This window comes from Anopheles funestus, chromosome 3RL (genome assembly GCF_943734845.2).
Source record: "Anopheles funestus chromosome 3RL, idAnoFuneDA-416_04, whole genome shotgun sequence".
In the NCBI taxonomy this organism is placed as follows: domain Eukaryota; kingdom Metazoa; phylum Arthropoda; class Insecta; order Diptera; family Culicidae; genus Anopheles; species Anopheles funestus.
The window spans coordinates 78,737,199-78,760,970 of NC_064599.1; the positions used below are offsets into that span (position 1 = coordinate 78,737,199).

At 43.8% G+C, this 23,772-nt stretch overlaps 3 protein-coding genes across 9 annotated transcripts; 1 reads left to right on the forward strand and 2 right to left on the reverse strand.

Moving 5' to 3' along the window:
- Positions 1 to 358: 358 nt before the first annotated feature.
- On the forward strand, positions 359 to 12,784 carry LOC125767403 (inositol polyphosphate 5-phosphatase K). 6 transcript variants are annotated; one of them, XM_049433945.1, is made up of 10 exons: positions 359 to 517; positions 2,800 to 3,107; positions 8,441 to 8,593; positions 8,670 to 8,895; positions 8,975 to 9,150; positions 9,233 to 9,463; positions 9,545 to 9,698; positions 10,201 to 10,344; positions 11,216 to 11,494; positions 11,565 to 12,784. In XM_049433945.1, exons 2-10 carry the CDS (start codon positions 3,076 to 3,078, stop codon positions 11,844 to 11,846), a joined length of 1,677 nt encoding a protein of 558 aa, XP_049289902.1. In that variant the 5' UTR covers positions 359 to 517; positions 2,800 to 3,075; the 3' UTR covers positions 11,847 to 12,784. The 6 variants fall into 6 exon arrangements, with proteins under 6 accessions (XP_049289902.1, XP_049289900.1, XP_049289899.1 ...); XM_049433943.1 differs by having other exon boundaries at positions 2,850 to 3,107; XM_049433942.1 differs by lacking the exon at positions 359 to 517 and having other exon boundaries at positions 1,150 to 3,107.
- LOC125767398 (probable G-protein coupled receptor Mth-like 14) lies at positions 12,577 to 17,400 on the reverse strand. Of its 2 annotated transcripts, XM_049433934.1 has the most exons (6): positions 16,405 to 17,400; positions 16,004 to 16,263; positions 14,259 to 14,980; positions 14,071 to 14,195; positions 13,770 to 13,989; positions 12,577 to 13,685 (listed from the first exon to the last, which is right to left on the reverse strand). In XM_049433934.1, the coding sequence occupies exons 1-6, from the start codon at positions 16,502 to 16,504 to the stop codon at positions 13,292 to 13,294; spliced, it is 1,821 nt and encodes a 606-aa protein (XP_049289891.1). In that variant the 5' UTR covers positions 16,505 to 17,400; the 3' UTR covers positions 12,577 to 13,291. The 2 variants fall into 2 exon arrangements, with proteins under 2 accessions (XP_049289891.1, XP_049289890.1); XM_049433933.1 differs by having other exon boundaries at positions 16,004 to 17,400.
- Positions 17,401 to 18,182: 782 nt separating this feature from the next.
- LOC125767401 (uncharacterized) lies at positions 18,183 to 23,364 on the reverse strand. The gene is made up of 5 exons (XM_049433940.1): positions 21,454 to 23,364; positions 19,479 to 20,094; positions 19,200 to 19,400; positions 18,966 to 19,122; positions 18,183 to 18,881 (listed from the first exon to the last, which is right to left on the reverse strand). The coding sequence occupies exons 1-5, from the start codon at positions 21,886 to 21,888 to the stop codon at positions 18,578 to 18,580; spliced, it is 1,713 nt and encodes a 570-aa protein (XP_049289897.1). The 5' UTR covers positions 21,889 to 23,364; the 3' UTR covers positions 18,183 to 18,577.
- Between the last annotated feature and the right edge of the window lie 408 nt (positions 23,365 to 23,772).

Sequence of the window (23,772 nt, forward strand, 5' to 3'; positions counted from 1 at the left end):
GAGTTTCATTGATTACTAAGATATTTGAATTGAAATCTACTAAATTCCCGATTGCTTCAACCGTTTGTATTCCATTTAAATAACCTTCCCATGCAGCGCCATCTAGTTGTGAGGTTGAAACCTTCTCCTCGTTTCACAAAAGGCCTTTACAGTTTATAGTGAAAAATGATTTCTAATGGTGTTTTAAATACTCAAAAATTATTACTCTCCTTCAACGATTGACAAACATCTTTTCCGTTCTTAAATCACTTAAATAAAACCTACATTTATTATTCACAATCAAAATATTTAACCCATAGCTGTCAGCAAGGATGACCGCCTGACAACCCGGAGTCGTGTGTTTGTTTATATTTTGCACCGAACATCATTTTCTTGTTCTTTCTCGCCGAGAACGGAGGTTAAAATTCTGCGCGGTCTTCGAATTTCAGTGTTGATTTTTTTGTGCCATTCTATTCCTGTTACCCACCCGCTACGACAAACTGCGGGCGTTGCTGTTAAAACCAACCCTCTCAACGGTGTAGGTTCTGTTATGTTTTATTGAGTTCGGTTCAATCGTTTGTTTAATTGAGAACTCCGCAAAATAGTGCTGTTGGTGACTGTGAAAATTCTAATCGCGTGCTTGTTGCATTATCACTTGTTTTGATGTTCAGCACCCTTCGTTGGGAAAAAGGTGGTGCTCTAGGAAATGTGAGGGCAGGGATGGAATTATACCCGACACAGCTTTTTCCACTAAACGCAGTGAACAAAGTGATGAGCAGTATGCGGCCCTAAATTTGTTTGTGTTTACCAAAGCGTGTAGAGAAATGTTTACCAATGTGACCTAATTAACATGCCCTTACAAGATGTTAAACAAGTGCATAAAAATGTGTTTCCTTCCAAGAGGAAAATATAAATCCATCAACGCAAGATGAGGCAGAAAAAAAAGTTCTACCGCCCATAAAAAATGTGATATTCGGTGTTCTTGGTCGCTAGTCTGGCCTGTGTAAATAGTAGGAGCATTAAAAATAGATTCCACCATGCGTTTTACTACACCATTGACCGTCATCGCGAGTCATACGAGAATTAATTGGCCGTAATGCCAGAGGTTTCATTCGCAACCAGTGTTCGTTTGGTAGCGGCAAAGCGTTTGTGTGTGCGGGTAGGGTTTTTTGTTGATTGTATTGAAAGTTGTACTTATCGCTCTCTGTGAACAAACACCTTCACCGGTTCAATAAAGGGTTAGTTAAGGGAAAAGGGAACCTTGCCAATCGAGTGTGCTACTTTGTGGCAACAGCGGAAACCCACCAATAAACACAAATCATCCACCATCCACAGGGTGTGTGGCACACACTTTACACAACATTAGATTATGATGGTTATCCGTTGAAGTAATGCTGAAAAAAAGTGCCAACATCATCGTACGATAACCTGTCTTCTTGCAAGCGATGACGAAAAAAAAGACGATACCCAGAAACATCACAAACAAGCTCGTAAAAACCTCCATAGAAGCAAGTTGTAACTCCTTTTGCTTCTCCCGCACAAATGAATCGGTCGACGATAAACGGTCGCAAAAAGTTGAATAGCAGGCGGCAGTAGTGTTGCTACGTTACGGCAAGACCAACTTCATTTCAAGCTAGTTACGGCACCGAATTCAAACAACCTTACCCGATAAGAAAATTACTAACAGCTAGTTAAATATGTTTTTTTTTCGTTCTCAAGGTGTCTCTTTAAAATGGTGGCTATATCGCTAGCTCAAGGTTGCAGCTTACCTCCCGTGGAACGATCATTTGATGTAAAGGTTTTAATCAAACCGTGCGGGAAGTTGTTGACAACGACAGACGATTTGAGCTTGTTGCTAAATGTTTCTGCGCAGTTCCCCGATGGCTGATTCAATTGGAAGTTTAACAGTGTATCACAAATAAAAGCCAGGAAAAAGCCGCAAGATCGATCTTTTTGTCGTATCGTTTGCATAAATTTAGGCGCATCGTACGCGATTTGAATACATATGGCCTTTTTCGGAGATACAGCAACACAAGTTTCTATCGAATTTCGCTTCAATACCACACCTTGAAGATTAGCTAATTTTGTCATTCTTCTTCTTACACTTTCTTGTAGTTTTGTTCAAGATTTTGGTTCGGAAATGAATACCACCGGCGAATGCTGTGCCTGAAATACCGAAACCCGTTTGCCTTGACAGGTTCAGGACGAAAGAGAACCGGATGGTCACTATCATCAGACTGCCGGTGCCGCTCTGACTCACTTACCTTGACTGTGAGTTTTTTGAAAGCTAACCGCGGCGCACGATCGACACATGAATGTCATCGTCCACGGAGGTGGGTCACGCTGCACCTTGAACGAAAGGCCAAACGTTGACCGTTGGTCGTTTATGATCGTGCATAGAAACATGGCCGGTAAAGTAATGGTTCCCGGTTTTTTTTTATCACATTTTTTTTGGAAGGATCATGTGTTTATGGAGCAGCCAGTATGTTTAATCATAAAAGTCCAGAAAAAGAAATAACTTCTTTTTCTCTTTTCCTCTCTCTTTCTCTCTCGCTATCGTCCACTGTTGGTGATAATTATTTGATAACGAACACGAATCGCGGTTCGGACTTGCGGTTTGCGATAAGATAAAGCTTTCCCGCTGAAGCATTGAACGTTTATCCCGCCGTGTGGTTGAAACGTCTCCCTTTGTACAAATGTGTCCAGTCAGTGTGGTTCTCTATGCCAGAACGATTCGTACGGTGATTGCGTCGAATGTTCGCAGTTTTTAGCATTAGCAAATTGTGTAACCCGTTCATTAGCCACATTTCTACCGTTTAGTGTTTTTGTTTTTAGTGTTCATACCTTCGGTGTGTGTTTTGATTTTGTAGCGAATCGGTGACAAAACATACGAAACAAACGCGCTGGAACGATCAGTGGATGTCAGTGTGATTATTAAACAGTGTTCTGTCCGATGGTGAAACAATTAAAATACAGCCAGAAGCCGTAAAGCGTTGGATTATCCACAGGGAAGCACATCAACACCCGGCAGTGTGGTTCTCCCTTCACGGCAAACCAATCAGCAAGCAGCGGAAGGACTCATCGACCGGATACAAAATGAGTCACTGTGATAACAACTGGGACGTAAAGTGAGTAGTAGTATCGAGTGGTGTTTTTTAGATTTTGTTTTCTCTTCAGCTATACTAACGCCAGAGCAAAAAAAAGGGAAGCGATTTGCGTGTCAAACCAACGAAAGCTTTCCCCCCATTGGTTGGTTATTGAATAATCGTAACCGTTCATAAAATTGATCGGAGTTTTATTTTTAGTTCAACCGAAATTCAAACCGTCTGCTTTCACCTTTTTGACCCCACCAGAAACCTGGTGGCCCACGGATCATAAACTATAATACAGTATACAGGTCGTACACATTCGGTTCCTTTTGATGTGCATAACATTGAAGAATCCACTAAAACGGTACGCTTCTTGACATATCGTGCCCTATCGATCGGATTTACACTGCATCCATGGCGCAAAACACCGGGAAATCGCGATAGCCACAGCACGACGGTATGTGATAAGCCGTCCTCCGCCTTCTTATCGCAGCGAAAAAGGTGGATGAATTGATTTTCTTTTTTGTCGCTGTACATTGCGTTTCTTTCGTTTATGATGGCTCTTTCGGGGGAAGAGACGTCGTGCCGTTATCGTGCGCACTTCGGTCTGACTTATCGTTTCATCATTTCATTCGCGACTGGCGCATAAATTCTACAACTACACCTTTTCCTTATCCACCGTAAAGCGCTTCCTCATGTGGCGTCTTGCCCTTTCCCGTGCAAGTCACGCTGATATGTTTGGAAAGCTTTCCCTTTTTTTGATTCGCACTTATCAGGTTGCCGACTTAAGTGTTTTATTGGAAAATATATCAAATTCAATTTAAAATTGTCAAAAATAATGTTTCTTTCATCAACTTTACGAAAAACGACTCAAAAGTGTTGCAAATTGCCTACTTTTAGGCGCATAACATTTCTACTAACAACAAAGCGAACAGAATACAAATATTATCGCATCAAATTTTCACGTGTTGTGAGTTATTTTACTCATTCGGAAATGTGTTACAATCTCTGATAAGGTGTTCATTGTTCAGCGCTGCCTGTACACACTATCGGACGCGCGGTTCGTTTGGATATATTGTTATCGCCCTCTTGTGGCGGTGTTGTTACATAAGGTGCAAAGCACTTTCGGCTTACCGACTAGGCCCTACCACCTTCGTGACGTCAATTGTATGTTTGAAAAGGGTTCTTCTCGTCGACCCAGTGCCCAGTCGGATGCTGGACCGACACCGGAAGAAACCGGCGACGTTAAGATGCACCAGCTGTAGCGTGAGAAACGCTTGTATTCTCTATTCAAAAAGAAAAAGTCTGTTCGGCCGAACGATGAGACTACACTACACCCATTGGGCGGATTGGAGCAAAAGCAAACACGTACCGAATGTCTTATCATGAGTATTTATGCAAGCTGTTTTGCTGGAGAAAAAAAACACACAGATCATTAATTAGAATATACGGGCGTTCTAGCGTCATCAGACGCAGCCGAGGCACGTTTTGTTGGCGATCGTGTGTAATTAGATGTTTGATTCGTGTTTCATCTATTTAATCCCCATCTAAATGAGGTGTATATTATTAGCACACGGAGCCCTAACCCTTTATCGCCCGTACCAAGCTACGAACGCTGCCTGGGTATCGATCTTGACCTGAAATCTATACATTATGGCACAACAGTTCGCGACTGTTTGGCTCCCGTGCCTTTGCAAACAGACCTCCTTTACCTTACGCACAAAAGCAATGTCCGAAAGCTTACACACTAACACACGTTACTACATCAATGGGAGGCGTCGGTCGGCTTCTACTCGTTCCCTGCTGGAAGCGACGTGCATTCCAAAGGCATCCTTAGTGTTCTGTGACGCTTCTGTGTTTGTTCGCACCGACGGGTTCCGTTTTTCGATGTCGGTACGATTCGCTTGGAGAAATTGAACCCGTGTCACACGATGCCAAGCGGTATTGATTTTCATATTTCGATGCGACGGTTGCACACGAGTACACGATGACTAACGCTGCCTCAGGTCGGGCTCCATCATGCATTTCCTTGCTCATTGAAACCATTGATTTTACATTTTAGCTTCAGCTGTTTAAATAGTAACGTTTAGCAACTGGTTCACCTGGTTCTCAGCAACAGGTCCAGTACTGCTAAACCAGACTGTTCCCCTCTGGATGTGTTTGCTATTTATAATGCATTCACGCTGAACCTTACCCCATTAGCGACACCTGGAACAACGTGCGTTTGTCTAGGGTGCTTTTTATGAGATTTTATTTATATGCTCCCAACTGTTTCGCTCGTCTGCCGCATGCGGCCATGCACACAGTGGAGCACACGCTATTTTTGGTACCGAGAGGTTTTTTTCCCCCGTGTCCATTACCACTTGTCCGCGTTTGTCGACTATCGTTTCCAGGGCGTGTGACATCATTGCATCGTTATCAGATGAAGTAATTGAATGGCCGGTGGCTAAGAATCGCAAACCACAGCACCGAGTGGTCGGGGAGTTTTGTTTTAATTTTATCGTGATAATATATCGGTCAGAGGGCATTGTCACACTGATGAATGCAGTCGATGATTGCAGCCGATATGAAGGAATGCTCGCAATTGCAATTTTAGTAAAATCCAATTAAAAATACCTATTATTATCATAAGAAGGAAGAGAAAATGAAGGGAAAATGGGAAGATTCAATCAATTATTTTGTAAATTCCCGGTCAGCGGAGAATATTTTTTATAACCACTAAAGAAGTCTGTGAGTCCTCATTTTTTATGCCAGGTCAATAACTTAATCGATAATGCAACATTTAGCAGTACAATCAGGATGTGTTCAAATCTTGACTGAGTCGATTTGTTTATACGACTACATAAAATATTTTAAAAATCGTTTTTGATTTCCTCCATCAATAACAACGTATTCGCTTTCGTTTAAAGCATTAAAAACTTTTCTTGAATTAAAGGTTGTAGATAAGATTAATAACAGGTTATGTACCTTGCAGCTTAGGTTATTTTAAAAAAATCTTTTTTTTTTTGCTTTATCAATCCATAAATCAAAAAGTTTATCAAAGTTTTAATTTTGCATAGCTTCCGCCAATACCTTCTATTCCAATATCAACTATTAATGGATGTAGATTCTGAAGTCTGATGGATGAAGAAAACAAAAGTTCCAGTTTGCATCCATACGTTTACACAGCTCGCTCATTAAATTCAAGTGTTATTGCACGTTTAATGCAGCCGTTAAATAATCACAGCTCACACTTAAACCTTCTTGCCATCTTCTTTCCACCTTCCCCCGTTTTCGAAACCATTAATTTTCCGTTAATTGTTTCTTGTGTAAGTGATGCATTGCTCGGCGGGACAATCATCACATTTAAATCACTTACCTGTTGCACGTCGGTGCACGCACCAAAACACGCTTGTTTAGGGCCACTGTTTCATGAAACAAAACCAAACGCAATCCATTCGTGCTGGCATTGCCCAAAATTTCTTTCCCCTCTGCCTGAAGTAAAAGAAAAACGGAGGGAAAATTATTTATCGTGCAAAAGTGTGTATGTGTGGAGTTTGTTATTTTTCCGAACTGGTCAATCGTACGCTTGTGTGCCTTCCGCCATACGGTGGATGCATCCAGCGTGCGAATAAAGTCTAAATTAATGTAGCTTGAATTTGTTAAAAATTCCATTTCGTTATACAAAGCAAAACTGGTGGCAACACTTCCTCGAAACATCGATCAGGGTCAGCTACTTTGCAATGCAATGCAGGACACGACGGTGAAATATGCCATTTTTGTGTTATGTTTCATCTGAAAGGGTTTACAGTATATTTCAAAAGTAAAACTGAATCATTTGAGTCATCAAAATAATGTTTAAAATTTAAATGATATAAGTGGGAACTGGTGGGACCTGCTTCAGCTTATATATTATGAGCCCATTCATATACTCACGAAGATCAGAAGACTGATTTTGTTTTTTTTATGGATTGTGTGAATATTAATTTAAATTACATCTGGAACAAGTAAACATACCCACTCCGTATCTACCAACCCCACCCTCACCCCAATTCTTCTTCACAAAATTAACCCCAAATACTTTTCAATAAACCCTTCTCGATACGATTGATATGTTTTATATCAACACACTGTTTTCGGTTAAAAAATACCTTACCATCGCAATAATGGCACCCAATCCGTACCAAGTCTCTCTCTCTCTCTCTCTCTCTCTCTCTCTCTCTCTCTCTCTCTCTCTCTCTCTTACACTCTCTGTTCCACCACAAAAAGCACGAACAGCGTCCACCATATCGTGTGCTTCTTCGTCCCCATTTTCCAGCACGCGCTCGCAGTAGCATTGCGGAAAAAGCACTCCACTCTGCGTGTGCGTGTGCGAACCGGTGTGTTTTATCGGTCAATTCGTGTTTCATGTTGGCGGTGAAAATGAAGTAGGCAAAAGCGAAGCTTTTTTTTCACTTTTCCGTATGAAGGCTGGTTGGCTGGTCTGTGTATGTGTGGTTCGCGTGGTTCCGCGGAACACCAGTGCCCGATAGTGGCCCGTTGACTTACTTGACCGATCCGATCGATGCCTACCGGGGAGGGCCTCCATCGCGACCGAAGCAACGGAAATCCGACGGGTACGATCAGTTGAAGATCGGTACTGAACACGTGTGGACGCATCAAGACCCGCCCGAGCGGGTGTGCGCGAAAAGCCTCAAAAGAAACACCCAGCAATCAGTGTGCTACCGTAAGCAGGAGGAAAAGAAAAAGACCTTGCCCTCAATTTCTTTCCAACAAACGGTGGTCAGCTCTTTGTTCGGTACGATTCGAATGATCCGGTGAACTGTTTTGTGGTGTATCGCGCAACAAGCTCGCCAGACACGCCATGTTTGGACGAAAGTCGTCGAAAAGGCGCCGGAAGTCATACCCAGTTAAGCAGGACCATCGGACGCACAACGCGTGCAGGTAACTCGAACTGATAACAGACAAAGGTGAAGCAATCGCCATGGACGTCATTGAAGTGGTCCAACATATGTTGGAGAGCGTCTTGAGCAAGAGTATCGATGCGGCGCCGATCATATAATGTTTGACGTAGTGTGGCGCGTGAAGTGATGCCATTTGTTGGACATGATTGGCGTAAGAAACGCCGTAGGAAGTGCGGGCCAGTGCGATGTTATAGACACGCTATGCAGTTCGTGAACCTAATGCGCCTTATGCAACAGCCTTTTATTGTTCACTTCAAGTGGTCAAGAAATGTGGCAATTATGGTAGTGGCGAATGAGCGAAAACTGATCCAAAAGGTGGCAAAACTTTGAATCGAGAAATGCTATTAAACCTAAGCAAAACTAACAATGTTTAAGTGTACTATCTTCCATTCACTTCCGCCTGTACTATGGTCATTGTTAACCTTAAAGTTTCGTCCGTGTTTTACCTCTCGCCCTCAGAATCTACATCGTGACATGGAACGTCAGTACAAAGTTCCCGGAAACCATCTCCCTCAACAAGCTGCTGGGTTTGGAGAATCGCCCCGAACAGGACACGCATCTACCGGACTTCTTTGTGATTGGGCAAGTGAACTCTGGAGCATTCTGAGCTCGTTCGAATCATACACCTCTTAATATTCGATGTTTCCTTCCATTACAGACTGCAAGAAGTGAACGCTCAACCCCAAAACACTCTCTACAACCTTTTCAAGGATGATCTATGGACGCAAAAGTTTAAGGAGGTGCTGAAGGAGCGTGATTACGTCGTGATCAAGACGGAGCAGATGCAGGGTCTGCTGCTATCCGTATTTGCCCGGCGGAAACACTTGCTGCATCTGCGACAGGTTGAGACAGAGTACACCCGTACCGGGCTCGGTGGAATCTGGGTAGGCATGCCACGTTCATCGCACGCACACCACACAACTGTGGCCATTAAACAATCGATCTTTCCTTTGCACACCGTAGGGTAATAAGGGAGCTGTTAGCATACGCCTGAACGTGTACGGTAGCTCGATCTGTCTGGTGAACGCACATCTGGCCGCACACGATCACATGCTGGAGGAACGCATCAATGACTACGAACGGATCGTACAGGAGCAAAAGTTTCACGTCAAAGCAAAGGAAACCATTTTCGATCATGAGTATGGAACTGATTTGGATGCGGTACAAGGAGGGAATTGCACGTCCGATATTCATTTGTTCTTTCGCGATACTGTTTTTCAGCTACGTATTTTGGTTCGGCGATCTTAACTTCCGTCTAACGGGTGAAGCGACGACATCCGCTGATGAGATCCGTGCCATGGTTGCACGGGACGAGCTGAAGCAGCTAATCGAAAAGGACCAGCTGCTGCTAGTAAGACGCGAGGGCCGTGCGTTTAGTCAGCTGCAGGAACGATTGCCACAGTTTCCACCAACGTTCAAGTTCGAGCACGGTAGCAACGATTATGATATGAAGTACGTTCTCGCGCATGATGATCTATCAAATACTTCGAAATGGAAAATACAAACTCTACCCTCTTTTCTTTCCTTTTTTAGACGAAGACCGGCATGGACCGATCGGATATTGTACGCGGTGAACGAAAACAATTACCGCAACGTGCGCCTCACGGTGGAACAAACATCATACAAAAGTCATCCAAGTTACAATATTAGCGATCACAAACCGGTTACGAGTGAATTCACATTAAAGGTACGTCTTCGGATACTGATTCCACTGCCAAAGCTCACCATCTTCCGGATGTGTTTTTCATTGTACAAACGAGTGGTCCTATTTGCTGGACCACCATACCCATTCCTGTGTGTGAGCTTTTCGATGTGTTTTCTACATGTGTGTTTTTGTAAACATTGTATCGAATACAATGTACAGTTGTATCGAAACATCAGTGAACCAGAATGGCATGGAAATTCCATTTTCCTCTCATTCCCAAACGAGAAACTAATAAGCCCAAACAGTGCTAGCAGGAAAAATCTAATCAAACTGTGTTTGTTCCCTCACCTTCGTATTTTTATGTGTGTCTTTTGGTCCTTCGTTTGTGTTTCGCACCTTCTAACATCTGGTGTATTCCATCTGCATTGGTTCAACTACGTCACGCGCTCGCTCGCTCCTTCTGCCTCTCAAACTCTCAACTGTTCCGTTGTCGCGCCTCGTGTCATGCAATTAAATCGACATTAACCCCCGGGCACTAGTGCAGTGTTCGCTTGAGCCTAGCCGAGACGAAAACGGCAATCTTTACGCTACCACGGCTAGCCGGAAGCTTAAGACGATACGCCGCAAGAAGCGACGTCCTGCGGCGCTGCACAGTGCCAAAATGGCGGACACATCTAGGGAAGCTAGGGTGAGTTCGTGTCGTGTAGTGTACACGATAAGCAAAAATGAACCACGCTGCATGATTTGAACTGATAGCTACGATCGCTTTATTTGCACTAAACTTTGCTTCGAAGTAAATAAGTATATTAATCTAACGCAATCAGTAAGATTGATGAACGAGAACCATTGCCATAGTTTTACCAGTAGTATAGCGTTTAGTAATACTAATTTAATATGCATCATTTACCTTTAAAGTACGTTTAACACATTAGATATTATTTAAGAGGAGAACTACTAGTTTCATTTTAATGTAACATATTCTGCTTTATAACACATTACTAACCTATCATATGATCTGTCTTTATTTATTGTTTAATGGAAATCGTTTATTATTAATTTTTTAGCATTTCTTATTCTTTACCCAACTGCTTACACTAATTGCTTGACGCTTTTCCGTTTGCTTTCTTTTCTTTCTTATCCATTTATTTGGTAAATGTTCCATATTTCTTTCTTTATCTCTCTCTCTCTTTCGTTTTTGCTTCTCATCGCAACCTTATAACCAACACGCACAACACAACACCGTTTTGTGTGTGAATGCGCATAATTTTGGTATTGTGTTCGCCGCATTGCACCGCACTGCATCGCACCAAACTGCACATTTACGAAACTAACTGCATTTGCTGGTATCTCGTCGGTATGCGATGTAATTGCATCGTCGTGTCACTGCCTGCCTGAACTCGCCTTCTTCATCCGCGTGCCATACATTGTGCCCGGGGGGAAATTGTAACTTTCCTGCCTGTCCGCTTCTTATCGTGTAATCTACGGGCACGGGAAAACGTGAAAATACATACAACCATGCACACGAACGCTCGAACGCTTATGCGCGCGCGCGCACACAGGTGAATCGAAAATCTCAGTACAATGTGGAACACTTCCGGAATCAGCATAACAATCGGCTTAGCTACAAGCTTGCCATGGCTAATAATACCGATGTGCATTCTTTCGATGATCTTGTTACGGATCTAATTGACTATGGACAGGTGTACGAGGATACGACCGAGCGTACGATTAGCTTCAAACCGATCGAGCTATGGTTGGTCGGGGAACCGAACACTATTGAGTACGTCATACCGAACGGATTCGACGAGGGTAATGCCGACTGGATCGGTATCTATCGGGTAAGTTAGCGGATACTAGATATTGCAAACGTGACACTGTTTTTAAGTTAACAATATCTTTCTCTCGTAGGAAAACTTTACTAGTCTGAGCGAGTACCTGGCGTACGAGTATACCGAAACGTACAAGGATAAGCAGCATCAACTGAACGAGCAACAGCTTCAGCATCTGCAAAATACCCGCACCGTAACGCTAACGTTCTCGGAAAATGTTAGTTTGCCGCTAGATTCGCGCTACCAGCTGCTGTACTTCCAGAGCACCGGTACACGGGGAGTTACCGGGTTGGTCGGTATCAGCAGCTCGTTTGCGGTAGAAAAGCGATGCCCGTCTCCGTCGTTCGACGAAATTGATTGATCGCGGCGCAAACGGTACTAGGTTACGGTACTGGTTCACTAGGAAACAGTCACTCTATTTCCTACAGATTTCTTCTTCAACTATGATTAGGACCACTAAAACGCTACAGGAGAAGCAGTAAGAAATCCCTTTTTTACATTTGCATTCGGATCGCGTGTCCGAAAAAGAAACGAGACCCGTATGATCTTGACAGTAGCAACAAAAAAAAAAACAAAACTCCTTTCTTCCAATCAAATCCAGAGCGTGATACATTTCTTAGACACACCTGCTAGTGATACAGCTATGCAAACAAAAATCACTTTTAAAGAAGCAATTTAGAAGATTTTGCTGCCTTGTTCAGATAAACCGTTCGGTAGACTGCTAGTGGGGGATGATAATGAACGCGAACAGACACTGCATTAGGTGAGGCCTTATCACATTAGCTTAGCTAGGATAATTGTACCAAAATCAGCACAGCACAGCAGCTACATACCATTGCAACACTAATCGCGGACGTCTTCGTTCTGCCTACGAAAAACGATTGCTGTTTTTTTTTTTGTTATTTTATGTTCACAATCAAACCGTGAAGTGTTTTGATAACGTTCCAAATCTATAAGTATCTCCTGGGCCAAGATATAGGAAGAAAACGATTGTCCAATCAACAACTTCACGCGTAGATTCCATTTTTAAGTGAGTAGGTTCTATTGTTGTACGAAACTTTGTATAGTTACAGTTTAGCTTGTTCGAATGGTTTGTTTTTTTGTACATTTGTTTTTATTTGTTGTACATTTACGATTGCTTATAAACCCCTGGTGCACACTCAGACAACAGAGCCCAAACGTTAGCGTGTACATGATCATGGACTAGCCTGTGTTGCTTGCAGAAAATATATAGTTATAAAAAACTTACTGAAATAAAATAAAAAAAAAACCTTAACGACACCATCTTTGCGTCGCCGGGCAATATTTAGCATTAATAGTAAGCGAGTACTAGAGCCATTAATGCCAATTTTCAAGTGAATACTAGACAAGTAGCATCATAAAGTTTACATTGTTAATTTCTTGTTTTTGGTGATCTTGTAAAGCCGAAACATAAACACACGATAGACGAACGTACACGTTAACCCTCGTATTAACGAATTATAAATAAAAGTTAAATGAATTATTTCATTTTCGAAAACAGAAAGTAGGTAGTAGTAGTATGCTATTCTAACCTATTGGATTCAATTCGTTCCAAGTACTATTCCTATAGCTTCTCTTTTCACCGGCACATGGGCCTAACCTCGTATGAGCTTATGGCTTCCTTAACCTAATAGTCATGTATTTCGACATTACAGCGCCATCAGCATTTTGCTGTAATTAATACTTCAACCAACGATATGTGTTTGCAATGTGTCGTCAAAAAAAACCGTAATGATAAAAACCGAACCGAAAACAAACATCACAAAAACACGTTCATTATAGTTTTTACAGGTAGGTGAAAGGATTTTTGCTGCGTTTAACACGTTTTGTCTCCGCCGCAGGGATATCGGTAACGTTTACTTCCGTATGAATTGGCACAGCCCCTGCAGCCATCTGAACAGGTGCGAATCGTCGCATGATCGGTGCCTGCTCCTCTATCTTCGGCTCAGCCACAGGGACCGTTTCCCACATCCACATGCAATACCTTTTGCTAACGGACCATTCTTTAATCGTTTTCAACGGGCGTGGCATGCAGACGAAGATGACGAACATCAGTATACCCTGACAGCCGAACAGAATGTCGTAGAAGATTGGCAGCTCGTATGTTTCGTAGTACGTCACTGCCATCACCGTCCAGGTGGTGCCCATCACGACAAATAGTGGTACCGTATATTTCGACCTGTGAGCGAAACAAAACCTCATTAAACGACTTATGCCACTCGACTGCAGTATGCGTCCGAAGCAAACTTCCTGATGCGCTTACATGTAGATAACTTTGTCCACTTTGCGCTTGGAAATGGGCTCAAAGTCGGCCACTTCATCTGTACGCCCTGCCTCTTTTAAACGATTCTGTATGTCAAGGCAGACGTAGTAGCTCTCCTTTAACCGCCCCACTCTAACTGATGTTGCCACGATACAAATTAAACCCAAACTCAACGTCACACCGATCGGTATGAACAGATAGTGCTTAATGGCTGGCATTCCTGGGGAAAGCACGATTAGAGATATTACAATAAAATCATCTATTGCCTTAGCATGATATGTTCACCGTAGAACGCTCTTACCTGTGGATGTTTTAGAGTAGCTCAGGATGATGCACAATGGGATAAGTTGCGCAAACAGTGCATATACCGCGAATCGTTGGTTTTCTTCTCGCATGTTGAATTTCTTCCCCGCCGGCACATAATACCTGCAACGAAATATGTCCCAAGTTGTTCAACGGACCATACGCGACCATTTGCTACGTTCTTACCAGGCATGAAAGCAATTATTCGCACAGTTCACCAGCAGCCAGAAGAATGTGGCCAGTATGAAATATTCTGCATAATTCTCGAGCACCATGTCATCCAGCAGCATTCGCTTCCCGCGGTTACGATACTGGAAGAAGCATTCGAGCAGCAGAGCTACCGCAAAGTTAACGCAGTTCAGCGCCAACGCTCGACCGTGCAGATCGTGCAGATTCGGTATGATGGTATACAGCACTGCGGTAATGATCAACACCGGTACGGCAACGATTAGACACATGGCGAGCAGAAATAGCTGGCCCTTTACAAGGTCAGCCGTCACATGCACCTGCGATGCGCACACGTATCCGACCAGCGTACCGTAGACGCGATCGTAATCCAGGCAGTACGTATCGTACACATCGTAACCGTTAATGCCATAAATTACCAGCAGCGAACCATTCTGGATGATGTACAACGTATCGTTCGTACGCTCACCGAACGACACCAAACCGGGCTCAGTAGAACATGGATCGCCGACCCGCACATCCAGATGTATGTCCTCCTCTAGGTCTTCGATGCAATCTTGATAAAATTGGGCCATTATCGCTTGGGGTAGAATCGTGCTGCGTGCATCAGGCTGACAGGACACGTACTTGAAATGTTCACGTTCTAGACTCTCACCACGTGGACAGCACTTTCTGATAACGCTGGCATCGTGGCTAAGAAACGTCGGCTGTGTTGGTAATTTCTGGAAGAAGTGAACCGCCGTTAGCTTGCAAGATGTTAACAACAATCCCTGATATCTTTACTTCGGAACTGGCAATTACTGAATGTCCTGGAAAAATATGAGTACTTCATAAGAGATTGGTCCCTACTCGCAGTGGCGGGTTTATACCTAGTATTTCGTATAGAAATCGTTCTGTAATAGTCATTAGCTTATAGAAAATGTTGGACCATCTGTCGATAACGAATCGTATTGATAAAAACGATAAATATAGCTCAAATTGAACAAATTTAAGAAATAACAGTATTTTGAGTGTTTGGTTAATCGCTTATCTCATGCTATGCTCATGGTCCGAGGTCAGGTTTCTATCAGATAGCAACAAAGTATGAAGGAAAGTATGTATAACAACTGTTCCACCAGCAACAAAGTATAATCTTTCGCAATTTTTTTTGCTCGTGTTATTGTTTTATCTTTTTTCATATCTCGGTTTTTTTACCATATTTAGCCAATTTCGGCATGCTCTTTAGACTTCACCAGAGTCGACTTCAGCAGAGTGATGAGGCATTTTGAAACATTGTGCTATGCGTAACGACATTCTCGGTTATGTCCGGTTTAGCTGGCTTGCCAAACTTGCCAAAAAACCACTTCACCGGATAATAGTTTCTATAGTTTCTATATAATAGTTTCTATATATAAAAGTTCTAATAATAGTTTCTTGCGTTGGGTGGCAAAGATCCGGATAATTTTATTATCTCATGTGCCGCCAGCTACAAAACAAAAGGCCACCAAATCCTAATAATCCTTTTCTTATCACCGGAACATTGCGATAATGCCACTCTTTACGATATTGTCCTAGAGCCTTGGTATCATTTCGCACGCACAATGTACATACATAGTGCATAGACAGGTTGGTTCTGTATAGTACAGACGGCCAAGTTCGAACTCTTCACTCTTCTGTATGTTTTGCGCTATCGTTTTTTTTTGCTAATTTCCATACGTGAATGATGAGACAAGCATGACGTAATACACGCGATATTTGTCACCTACCTGTCGACCCCGGCAACTTTTGTCATCTTCCGGAGCTGAGGTTGTGGACGTTGGATCGACCATCCCCGTTACGCTGTCACCGGGGTGTGGCGTACTCTGCCCATCCTCCACCAAGGTGGATTGCTTTGCTTTCGTTTCACTAATCGTTTCATTCCCGAGTGCCGCATGTTGAAGCAGTATGGATTCGGTCGAGGGTGCGGTCACTACGGAACTCACAGACGACGCACCATTGTCGTCCAGCGGTTCCTCGTAATCGTATCCTGAGTAAGAAATGTCATCGTCAGTGATCGGATCGAGCACATCCTCGTGGACGGCAAAGTCTTCCAGGCTGTCAAAGTCTTCCGCCCGATAGCCGCCCTGGTACGGGCTCTCGTCATCGTATTCTTCGTACGTGGACTCACCTTGTCCACTGCCGTCGAGGGCACTTGCCACGGTTAACATCACACCACACACGGTCAATACCAACCACACCGACTGCGGTATACTTCTCGAGCGGCCCATCGAACCGGCGTTTCTTAAGACACTTGACTTGCGAATAGCTGCGACCACTTCCCAGTTCAGGAATGCAAACACACTGCACACTTCGGCCGATGAACGACTAATGTGAAAGGCCGCACGAGAAACCAAACTGTACCGATTTTATGCTGCTATCAATGGGAACCGGCACGATAGGTTTACGTTCTACGGATAAACATTGCCCAGCCTGTCGCTATCGATGCACACTGATAAGAAATCCGTACACACGCACCGTAAGCACACCGTTCCTGGGCAAGATATCGTGGGTCAACCGGCCACAATAAAGTTATGAAATCGAGACACAATTTCAGGAAGCCAACCAGATTAGTCTGGTCTGTGAAGAAATTACAATTTCACAGAATTTGCCTATGAATCAGCCACATATCACGAATAACGACACAGTGTTTCCGGCATGTACGAAAATACTCGCACAAGTTGTCACCTTCCTGGGGTGTATATGTTCAGGGTGCCATTAGCTCTAGCGGCAAACGAGGAGCGCACGGTCATACCAAACGTCCAAAACCGATCACCAACGTGTGCGAACTGATCGTCGTTGAACGTCGTTGAAAGGCACTAGACCTCATATAAAAAGGTATGTGACGTTTCTCCATCAACGCCGACACCTGTACACTTATCTGTCCATATTCGGCTCGCGAACCTACAATACGAACATTGCGTTATCAGAACTTCAGGTCGATAGATAACGCTCATCGGGCACTTAGGCCCGGTGATTCCAGCAGTCCGGAAAACACACACACATACGCACGCAACTCGCACAAGTTTCAAATTTGCCCGGAAGTGAGTTTGTTTTTGGGGGTTACGGCGTCGGTGAAAATCCAATCTTGTGACTTCTCTGCACGATGCTGTATGACCACGCAGATTTTATTACGAACTGGTACTGTCGGGCGCGCGCTTCGTTACATACTCTTACCCCGAGACAACTACACACACGTGAATACGACCGATCGGGTTTTCTCAAGTGCATACAAAACGGCGCGTTCGGTCGCGCATGATCTCAGATAAGCAATTAGACGTGGGATGTCGGCAAGGTTGAAGCGTCTGGGGCTGGGACTGAGAATGAGCAGATCTGCCATCAATATATCGCATTCTTTGGGCTGTAGGGTGTAAGCAACGATTGTGATATCGGACAAAAGAACGGAGAGACAACAATGCTGCACCAGTTGCGATGTTCATTAGAACAGGACACGTTTATGTCTATTCTACAATTAAGTAATAACTTGAAGTTGAGCTGAGTTTTTTTATTTAGACACGCTGAACTGTTTGGCCTTAGTTGTCTTATACCAATTTAGTTTAAAAAAACAAACCCATTGATAAGGTTTCTTATCCACTGATGACATCAGCTTAATCGTAAGTGATACTATTTTTATCTTTACATTTGACAAACGGATGCCAACGACATTACCCTAATTATACTAATTATACATTTAATTATCAGTGCTAATTATATCACTTTATAGTTGTATACTTTGTGTGAACAAAAAACACAAGAACAGAGCAACAGCCCCAAACCAGATCAAAGCTCTTATCGTTGATTAGATACGTTTCTCAAAAGGTGCTACATAATGCGTGAAATTGGTTTGTTTAGGTTTTTTTTGTTCTCAACCATAAGTAGTGATAAACACACGTGCAGGATCTCGAATACTAATTGCGAATCTGGTTTATTGCATACTTATTCTATTATCTTACTATCTAAAGACTGCAATACTGCTGTCATTCAAAAAAGCAATATCTGCTTCTTCACATTGAACGTTCGGTGAGTAGCATTCACTTCTATGGTTTATAAATGTTTCATAATGCTTTTCATTTTTGGCACACAGTACATGCAATACTCAAGCTTAGTCGTCATGTACGTACAGGGTAGAGGAGTATTTCCTGCTAATGCGACCAGTCCAGCTTTTGGGTAACTTATTATTCGAATTCCAAATCTTCGCACGAGTTGTGTCACGCCACGGTTTCGGAATGGAACGGGACAGAACGATCACAGATAGTGTAGTACATATTATGGCTGTTTTGTGACGGATACGTCCACACCCCGATCTACGTATTGGTTGCATCCTCCGGTTCCTCCAGCATCACCTTCGATTTGGCGAACGTTTTCATTTCCACACCGTTCTCTACCGCACGCAAATCGACCGAACCCGAGTAGCTCCAGCATTCCCGCAGTATGATCCATCGCTGCTGGCCGGCCACAAACAGCCCCCCGATAAGGAGACCTTGCAGTACGATGCAGTACACGGCAACGATACGTGCCGAACCGGTCATAATGTTGAACAGTATTAACCCTGCCAAGACGATCCATGCTACGAGTGCAAATATTGTCTCCACCAGACAGAGCCACCGCCTAAAACGAAACGTTATCAGTGCGATTGTTATGCAAACAGAGCACACCTATGCGGGTAATGTAATTGGCGATTTGGCAACGTACTGTCCATTTATGTCATTCAGCCGAGTTGAATTAATCTTCGTTTGGCCGCTTATTTGGAGATATATGCCCGAGGCGAGTCTTCTCGCATAGTGCCACGAAAGGATGTGCGAGACTACGATTGCTCCATGGTATAGAAACACGATACAAACAAGACCACCTGCGAATGATGAAGAATTGCCATTAACACCCTGGACATCCATGCAGCAGTACTGCGAAGAAACTACGCGAACGTACCCTTGGGAAATAGCACCAACGGTATTAGGGTGATACAGTACAGCACCGCCAGAAATGCATACATGTCCCGCTTGTTTTTGTTCTCGTACTCGAGCCCATTCGGTATGTAGTACGCCACATACATTGCGTTGTACACGTTCATGAGAAAGAATGCAAAAATGGAGCTACCAAGCAACGCGTTCGAGAAGATTTCGGTCAATTCTGAAGGAAGAGTAAACATTTATGGACAATGAATAAAAATATACATGCTCAACATTTCGCCCACCTTCCCATACCTACCAACATTGGCCGGATTGATACAGCGACCACCACACCGGGCAAGCCCGAATAAAATCGTCCCGATAGCGAACGTACCAGCGTGGGCCGCGATAAGATATCCGAAGGTATCTTTCAGCTTTGGGACGAACGAATAGCACAGTGCAGTAAACAGCAATGCTAGCACCGAGAGGACTGAACCGAACAGCATGAAGAACTCCACTACACCGAGCCGTTCGATTGCCACATGTTCACACACTTTCGCCAACAGCATCGCATCGTTCGTCATTTCCACACAGTAACTGTCAAAGACCGACACGAGTGATCCCATCTCCAGCACCAACAGTGATCCATTCTGTAGCACAAACAGCTCATCACCCTGGTCCGCACTGTACATCAACGCTTTCGGGTCGCTTTTGCAGAGATCTTGCGATTCTACCGGCAGCACAACCTGCTCACCGGTCACCTCAACGCATTCGCTGTTGCCGTAAAACTGTGCCTCGATGGTTTCGATCTTTAGCTCCTGGCTGCCCGGGACACACTCGTACTGGAAGCTGTTGCGCGGTTGTATCATCTGTCCCGGTGGGCAACATTTGCGTATGCGTGCCTTTTCACTGTACATCAGCTGGACGGGCGAAGCCTGAAGGTAAAGTTTAGGAGACGAAGTATTAGCAAACGCGATTTAACGATCTACAAATATTCTTTTGTCGAATTCCGTCCTAGTGTCTAAGAGTTTTACCGAGAATTTAAATCAGTAATTGAAGATCACCGGAGTTTTGAATTTCTCTTAAGTATTACGATAGTTTAGTTCGACAAATAGATAGATGATTGACTTGTTAACTCTTAAACCCATCTGTCTAATGTGTTGGCCAGAGATCTCTAGTATCCGCCTCGGATTACTATATTTAGTGACAATGTCAAGATGTTTGTCAATGTTTGATACAATGTCAATGTTTGTTGTATTTGAATAACTTCTGCGAACGAATCACGAGTATACTTGCGGCCAAAGATAATATTTTGATAGTATTCTTGAGGTTCGTCTAAAATTATTAATCCATTTGGATTAACTACAGAATTTAAATGAGCCATCAGACTTTACATAAGCACTGTTGACACTATTGCCACGTTATTTCCCTTATAATTTAAATGTATTCAAAAAAAAAATACACCAAAAAATTCTTCTAATTCTGAACGACAACTCAACCCGTTTTCCTATCTAAGTTTATCAGTTGTTGCTAATCAGTATTATGCTGTTTATCTACCACATAATTATGTTTATTGTTTACCGTAGCATGCATGACACATTTGAAGGTAAAACAACCAGTTCTATTTGTTCCGGCCAATGATGGAAGCAACACGGGAACTCATGCCATACATTCACAAGATCGTATCTAGAACGATCATTATTGAATCACTGTTTTGCTCTGTGATCACCCCGCAGGTCTCGATCAACAATGTCATAAAAGCTAACGATACTTGGCGTCTGAAACTGCGACGTCATTAAGCATCCCGAACACGGCACACAGGAATGTAAACGTTATTTCTCATCCACATCCACAAGAAGCGTAATGTAAAATGTTGTCTAGACAGACAAAATAGCTTCCATCCGGTTCTGGTTGTGTACTTTATACAATTTCTTTTACCACACTAATATCCTACAAAATTGTACAATGATTATTGACAGACACACATTGCATGTTGAATTTCCAATGACGGTACATTCCGGGCGCTTCTTCGGACACCTTCAGCTGTGCGTAGGAAGAATGCGGCATTACGAATCGCACCGGAATGGTCGTGTGTGGTTCGTTAAGCGTCAATTAGAGATGGTTCGCAAATCATGACCACGTATCCATACCTTGTTGTTAATATTCGATGAGGTAACCATTCTCCGTGGTTCTGTTATCATGAACTCGACAGCCGTATCTACCACGCGAGATTGCTTATCGTCTGTTGCGTTTGTTCGATGTCATCGTAATGGAATGTAACAAGAAATACTTACGCTAAATTCCGAACAATCTGGTGGAAACTCATCGGATGCCGATGAGGTGGATTGTTGCTGATGAATCGGCTCAATCGAGCTGACCTCTGTTACTGGCACTGAAGTCGTCGGCAACGCTGTGGATGTCGTCACGGTCCGCGTGGCCTCATTGCTAGCGGCGATCGATGACGTCGTTGCTGTAGCTACTTCCGTCGAGCTGACGATGGTAGTGGTGATCGTGTCTGTTGCAATCGTCGTTGCAGTATTGACGGTAGCTTCAGGTACTACGTGCGATTGGGCGCTTACTACGGCGGGCACTTCATTCGGAAGGGAATTCTCGCGTACCGCACCGGTAGCGTTATCTATCGTGCCCACACTTCTATCAAGCGCCACCAGTACCACCAATAACAGCACACAATGTCGGACCAATGTCCGCGTGGCGGAACGAACCATCATTACCTACGACACTGTTGCACACGACCGAACTAGCCCGTTTCACCGGTGGCAGCCAAAAGCTACCCCGAGCTACCCGACACAACACACAAACAGCGTGTGTTATGCGTGTGAGGTTGATGAAATCACTACACACACACACAAACCGGTAACCGATCGTACTAGGGCTAGCACCCTCACACGTGTCACCGAACAGCTGTTCCGTGCCGGATCCGCGGCCGTACACCAACACACACACTTGCAACGGTCTGAAAGAACTCAACTCTGACACTGGTAAACGGCACGATCAAGGACGTCTCTTGAGATATCTTCTGCAGCCACAAACACACAGCACGCCGAGTGACTCAAACGGGAGACAACGAGACCAGGTGACGAACGTACAGCCCGCGAGCTCTTCTGTCACCGTGTGCCGTACCTTACATAACCCGGCACAATGGCCCTTTTTCCCCTTGGCACAAACACGTTAACAGGCCGTTTTTTTGCAACGGTACACGTGATGAATCACCTTTAATCACATTTTCAATTACGATTACGCATATTCTGACCTGCCTTGGCAGGGTGTTGGCGCCCTAGCTCGCACGAAACACAAACGGCGAGTGCAATTTTCCGCTCATAAACTGTCAAACCGAGTCTTGCTTGGAGATAAGGTGGGTGTTCTTCATTGCCAGTACCGTACGCACGCACACTGGAATGTCACTTGCTGGAACGGCTCACTTAGCTGCTAAGAGGAATCTGCTCCCTGCTTCAAGCTAGCTGGATCTGATGTATGCGGACAAATGGACGCTCTCAAAATGTGCTCTGCGCCGATGTATTCTCCTCCATAGCAAATGCCGTTTAATCTTGCTTGCTTTAGCCACCCAAAAAGACGGACAGCAGACACCGTTTCAAGTTGAACTTGTTTCCACAAACACTCTCGATTCTCTGTTCTCTCCCTCTCTTCCTCTCTCTCTTTTTTTCTCTCACTTTATCTCTCTTTTATCAAGCACTCTTTACGACCAACGAACACAAAATTGCCACAATATCGCATTGTGACACCGCGGGAATTCGATATCCGATCTATGGTCGATCGATACACAACAAACAAACGGGGGTTCGCGAGAGCACCACCGACTGCGGTGAGATAGTTTTGGAACTGGTTCAACCCCTTTTTTGCGACCGACTGAACAAACCGCACACAACGTATCTGCGCGCAAGGGCGGTTTTCAAGCGCGATTTGATTAAACTCCCCGAACCGATTCGCACCGTTTGCCAACGTGCGTTACCGATAAGGATAAGAGATTTATCTAATCGAACGAGTTATTTCTACGAGTGGCTCCTTGTCACAAAAACACTCAAGTGCACACGTTAAGCTGTACTGAACGGTTCCGAATGCCCTTCGCTATGCTTCTGTTGGAAGACAATTCTTTTCACCAAAGTTTTGCGTCTTTATTTGTACAGCAAACGCTAAACAATAATATTCTATCCACGGGTGCGGCCATCGGTAACCGCTCACTTCCTACCGCGTGGTGCGTGCATCCATTTCCGGTGAGTTTTTGTTTCTCTCTATCTCTCCGTAGGGTTTCTTTTATACCGCGTTCCAAAACAAGGGAAACAATCCGGGCTGCCGGATGGACGCCCGGGCGGTACGGAAGCTTGCCGTGCTTTGCGTTGGAAAGCGTGGCACGCATAAATAAGTGCCCCTTTTTACGGTGTTTCGTTTTCTTTTGATCTTGACGAAGCGAAACGCGCGGTATAAGTCTTTCGCTCATACGGTTACACGCAAAGGAAATAGATGGTGATGTTGAAGTTGAAAGTAGAATTTTAAGGATTGAATTACAATGTTTATCTTTTCGTATGTAGCAGAATTTTGTTTAGATAATTACTATAAACAATACATTTTTCTTAAGT

What these genes read in the sequence shown, in the direction of transcription:
- LOC125767403 (XM_049433945.1), top strand. Translation starts at nt 3,076, where the DNA reads ATGAGTCACTGTGATAACAACTGGGACGTAAA. An exon ending in ACACATCTAGGGAAGCTAGG is followed by an intron (nt 10,345 to 11,215) that starts GTGAGTTCGTGT and finishes GCGCGCACACAG; the next exon opens with GTGAATCGAAAATCTCAGTA. An exon ending in ACTGGATCGGTATCTATCGG is followed by an intron (nt 11,495 to 11,564) that starts GTAAGTTAGCGG and finishes TTTCTCTCGTAG; the next exon opens with GAAAACTTTACTAGTCTGAG.
- LOC125767398 (XM_049433933.1), bottom strand. Translation starts at nt 16,504, where the DNA reads ATGGGCCGCTCGAGAAGTATACCGCAGTCGGTGTGGTTGGTATTGACC. An exon ending in AATAATTGCTTTCATGCCTG is followed by an intron (nt 14,196 to 14,258) that starts GTAAGAACGTAG and finishes ATTTCGTTGCAG; the next exon opens with GTATTATGTGCCGGCGGGGA. An exon ending in CTACTCTAAAACATCCACAG is followed by an intron (nt 13,990 to 14,070) that starts GTAAGAGCGTTC and finishes TGCTTTCCCCAG; the next exon opens with GAATGCCAGCCATTAAGCAC.
- LOC125767401 (XM_049433940.1), bottom strand. Translation starts at nt 21,888, where the DNA reads ATGATGGTTCGTTCCGCCACGCGGACATTGGTCCGACATTGTGTGCTG. An exon ending in CAGATTGTTCGGAATTTAGC is followed by an intron (nt 20,095 to 21,453) that starts GTAAGTATTTCT and finishes CTTTACCTTCAG; the next exon opens with GCTTCGCCCGTCCAGCTGAT. An exon ending in CTGAATGACATAAATGGACA is followed by an intron (nt 18,882 to 18,965) that starts GTACGTTGCCAA and finishes GTTTCGTTTTAG; the next exon opens with GCGGTGGCTCTGTCTGGTGG.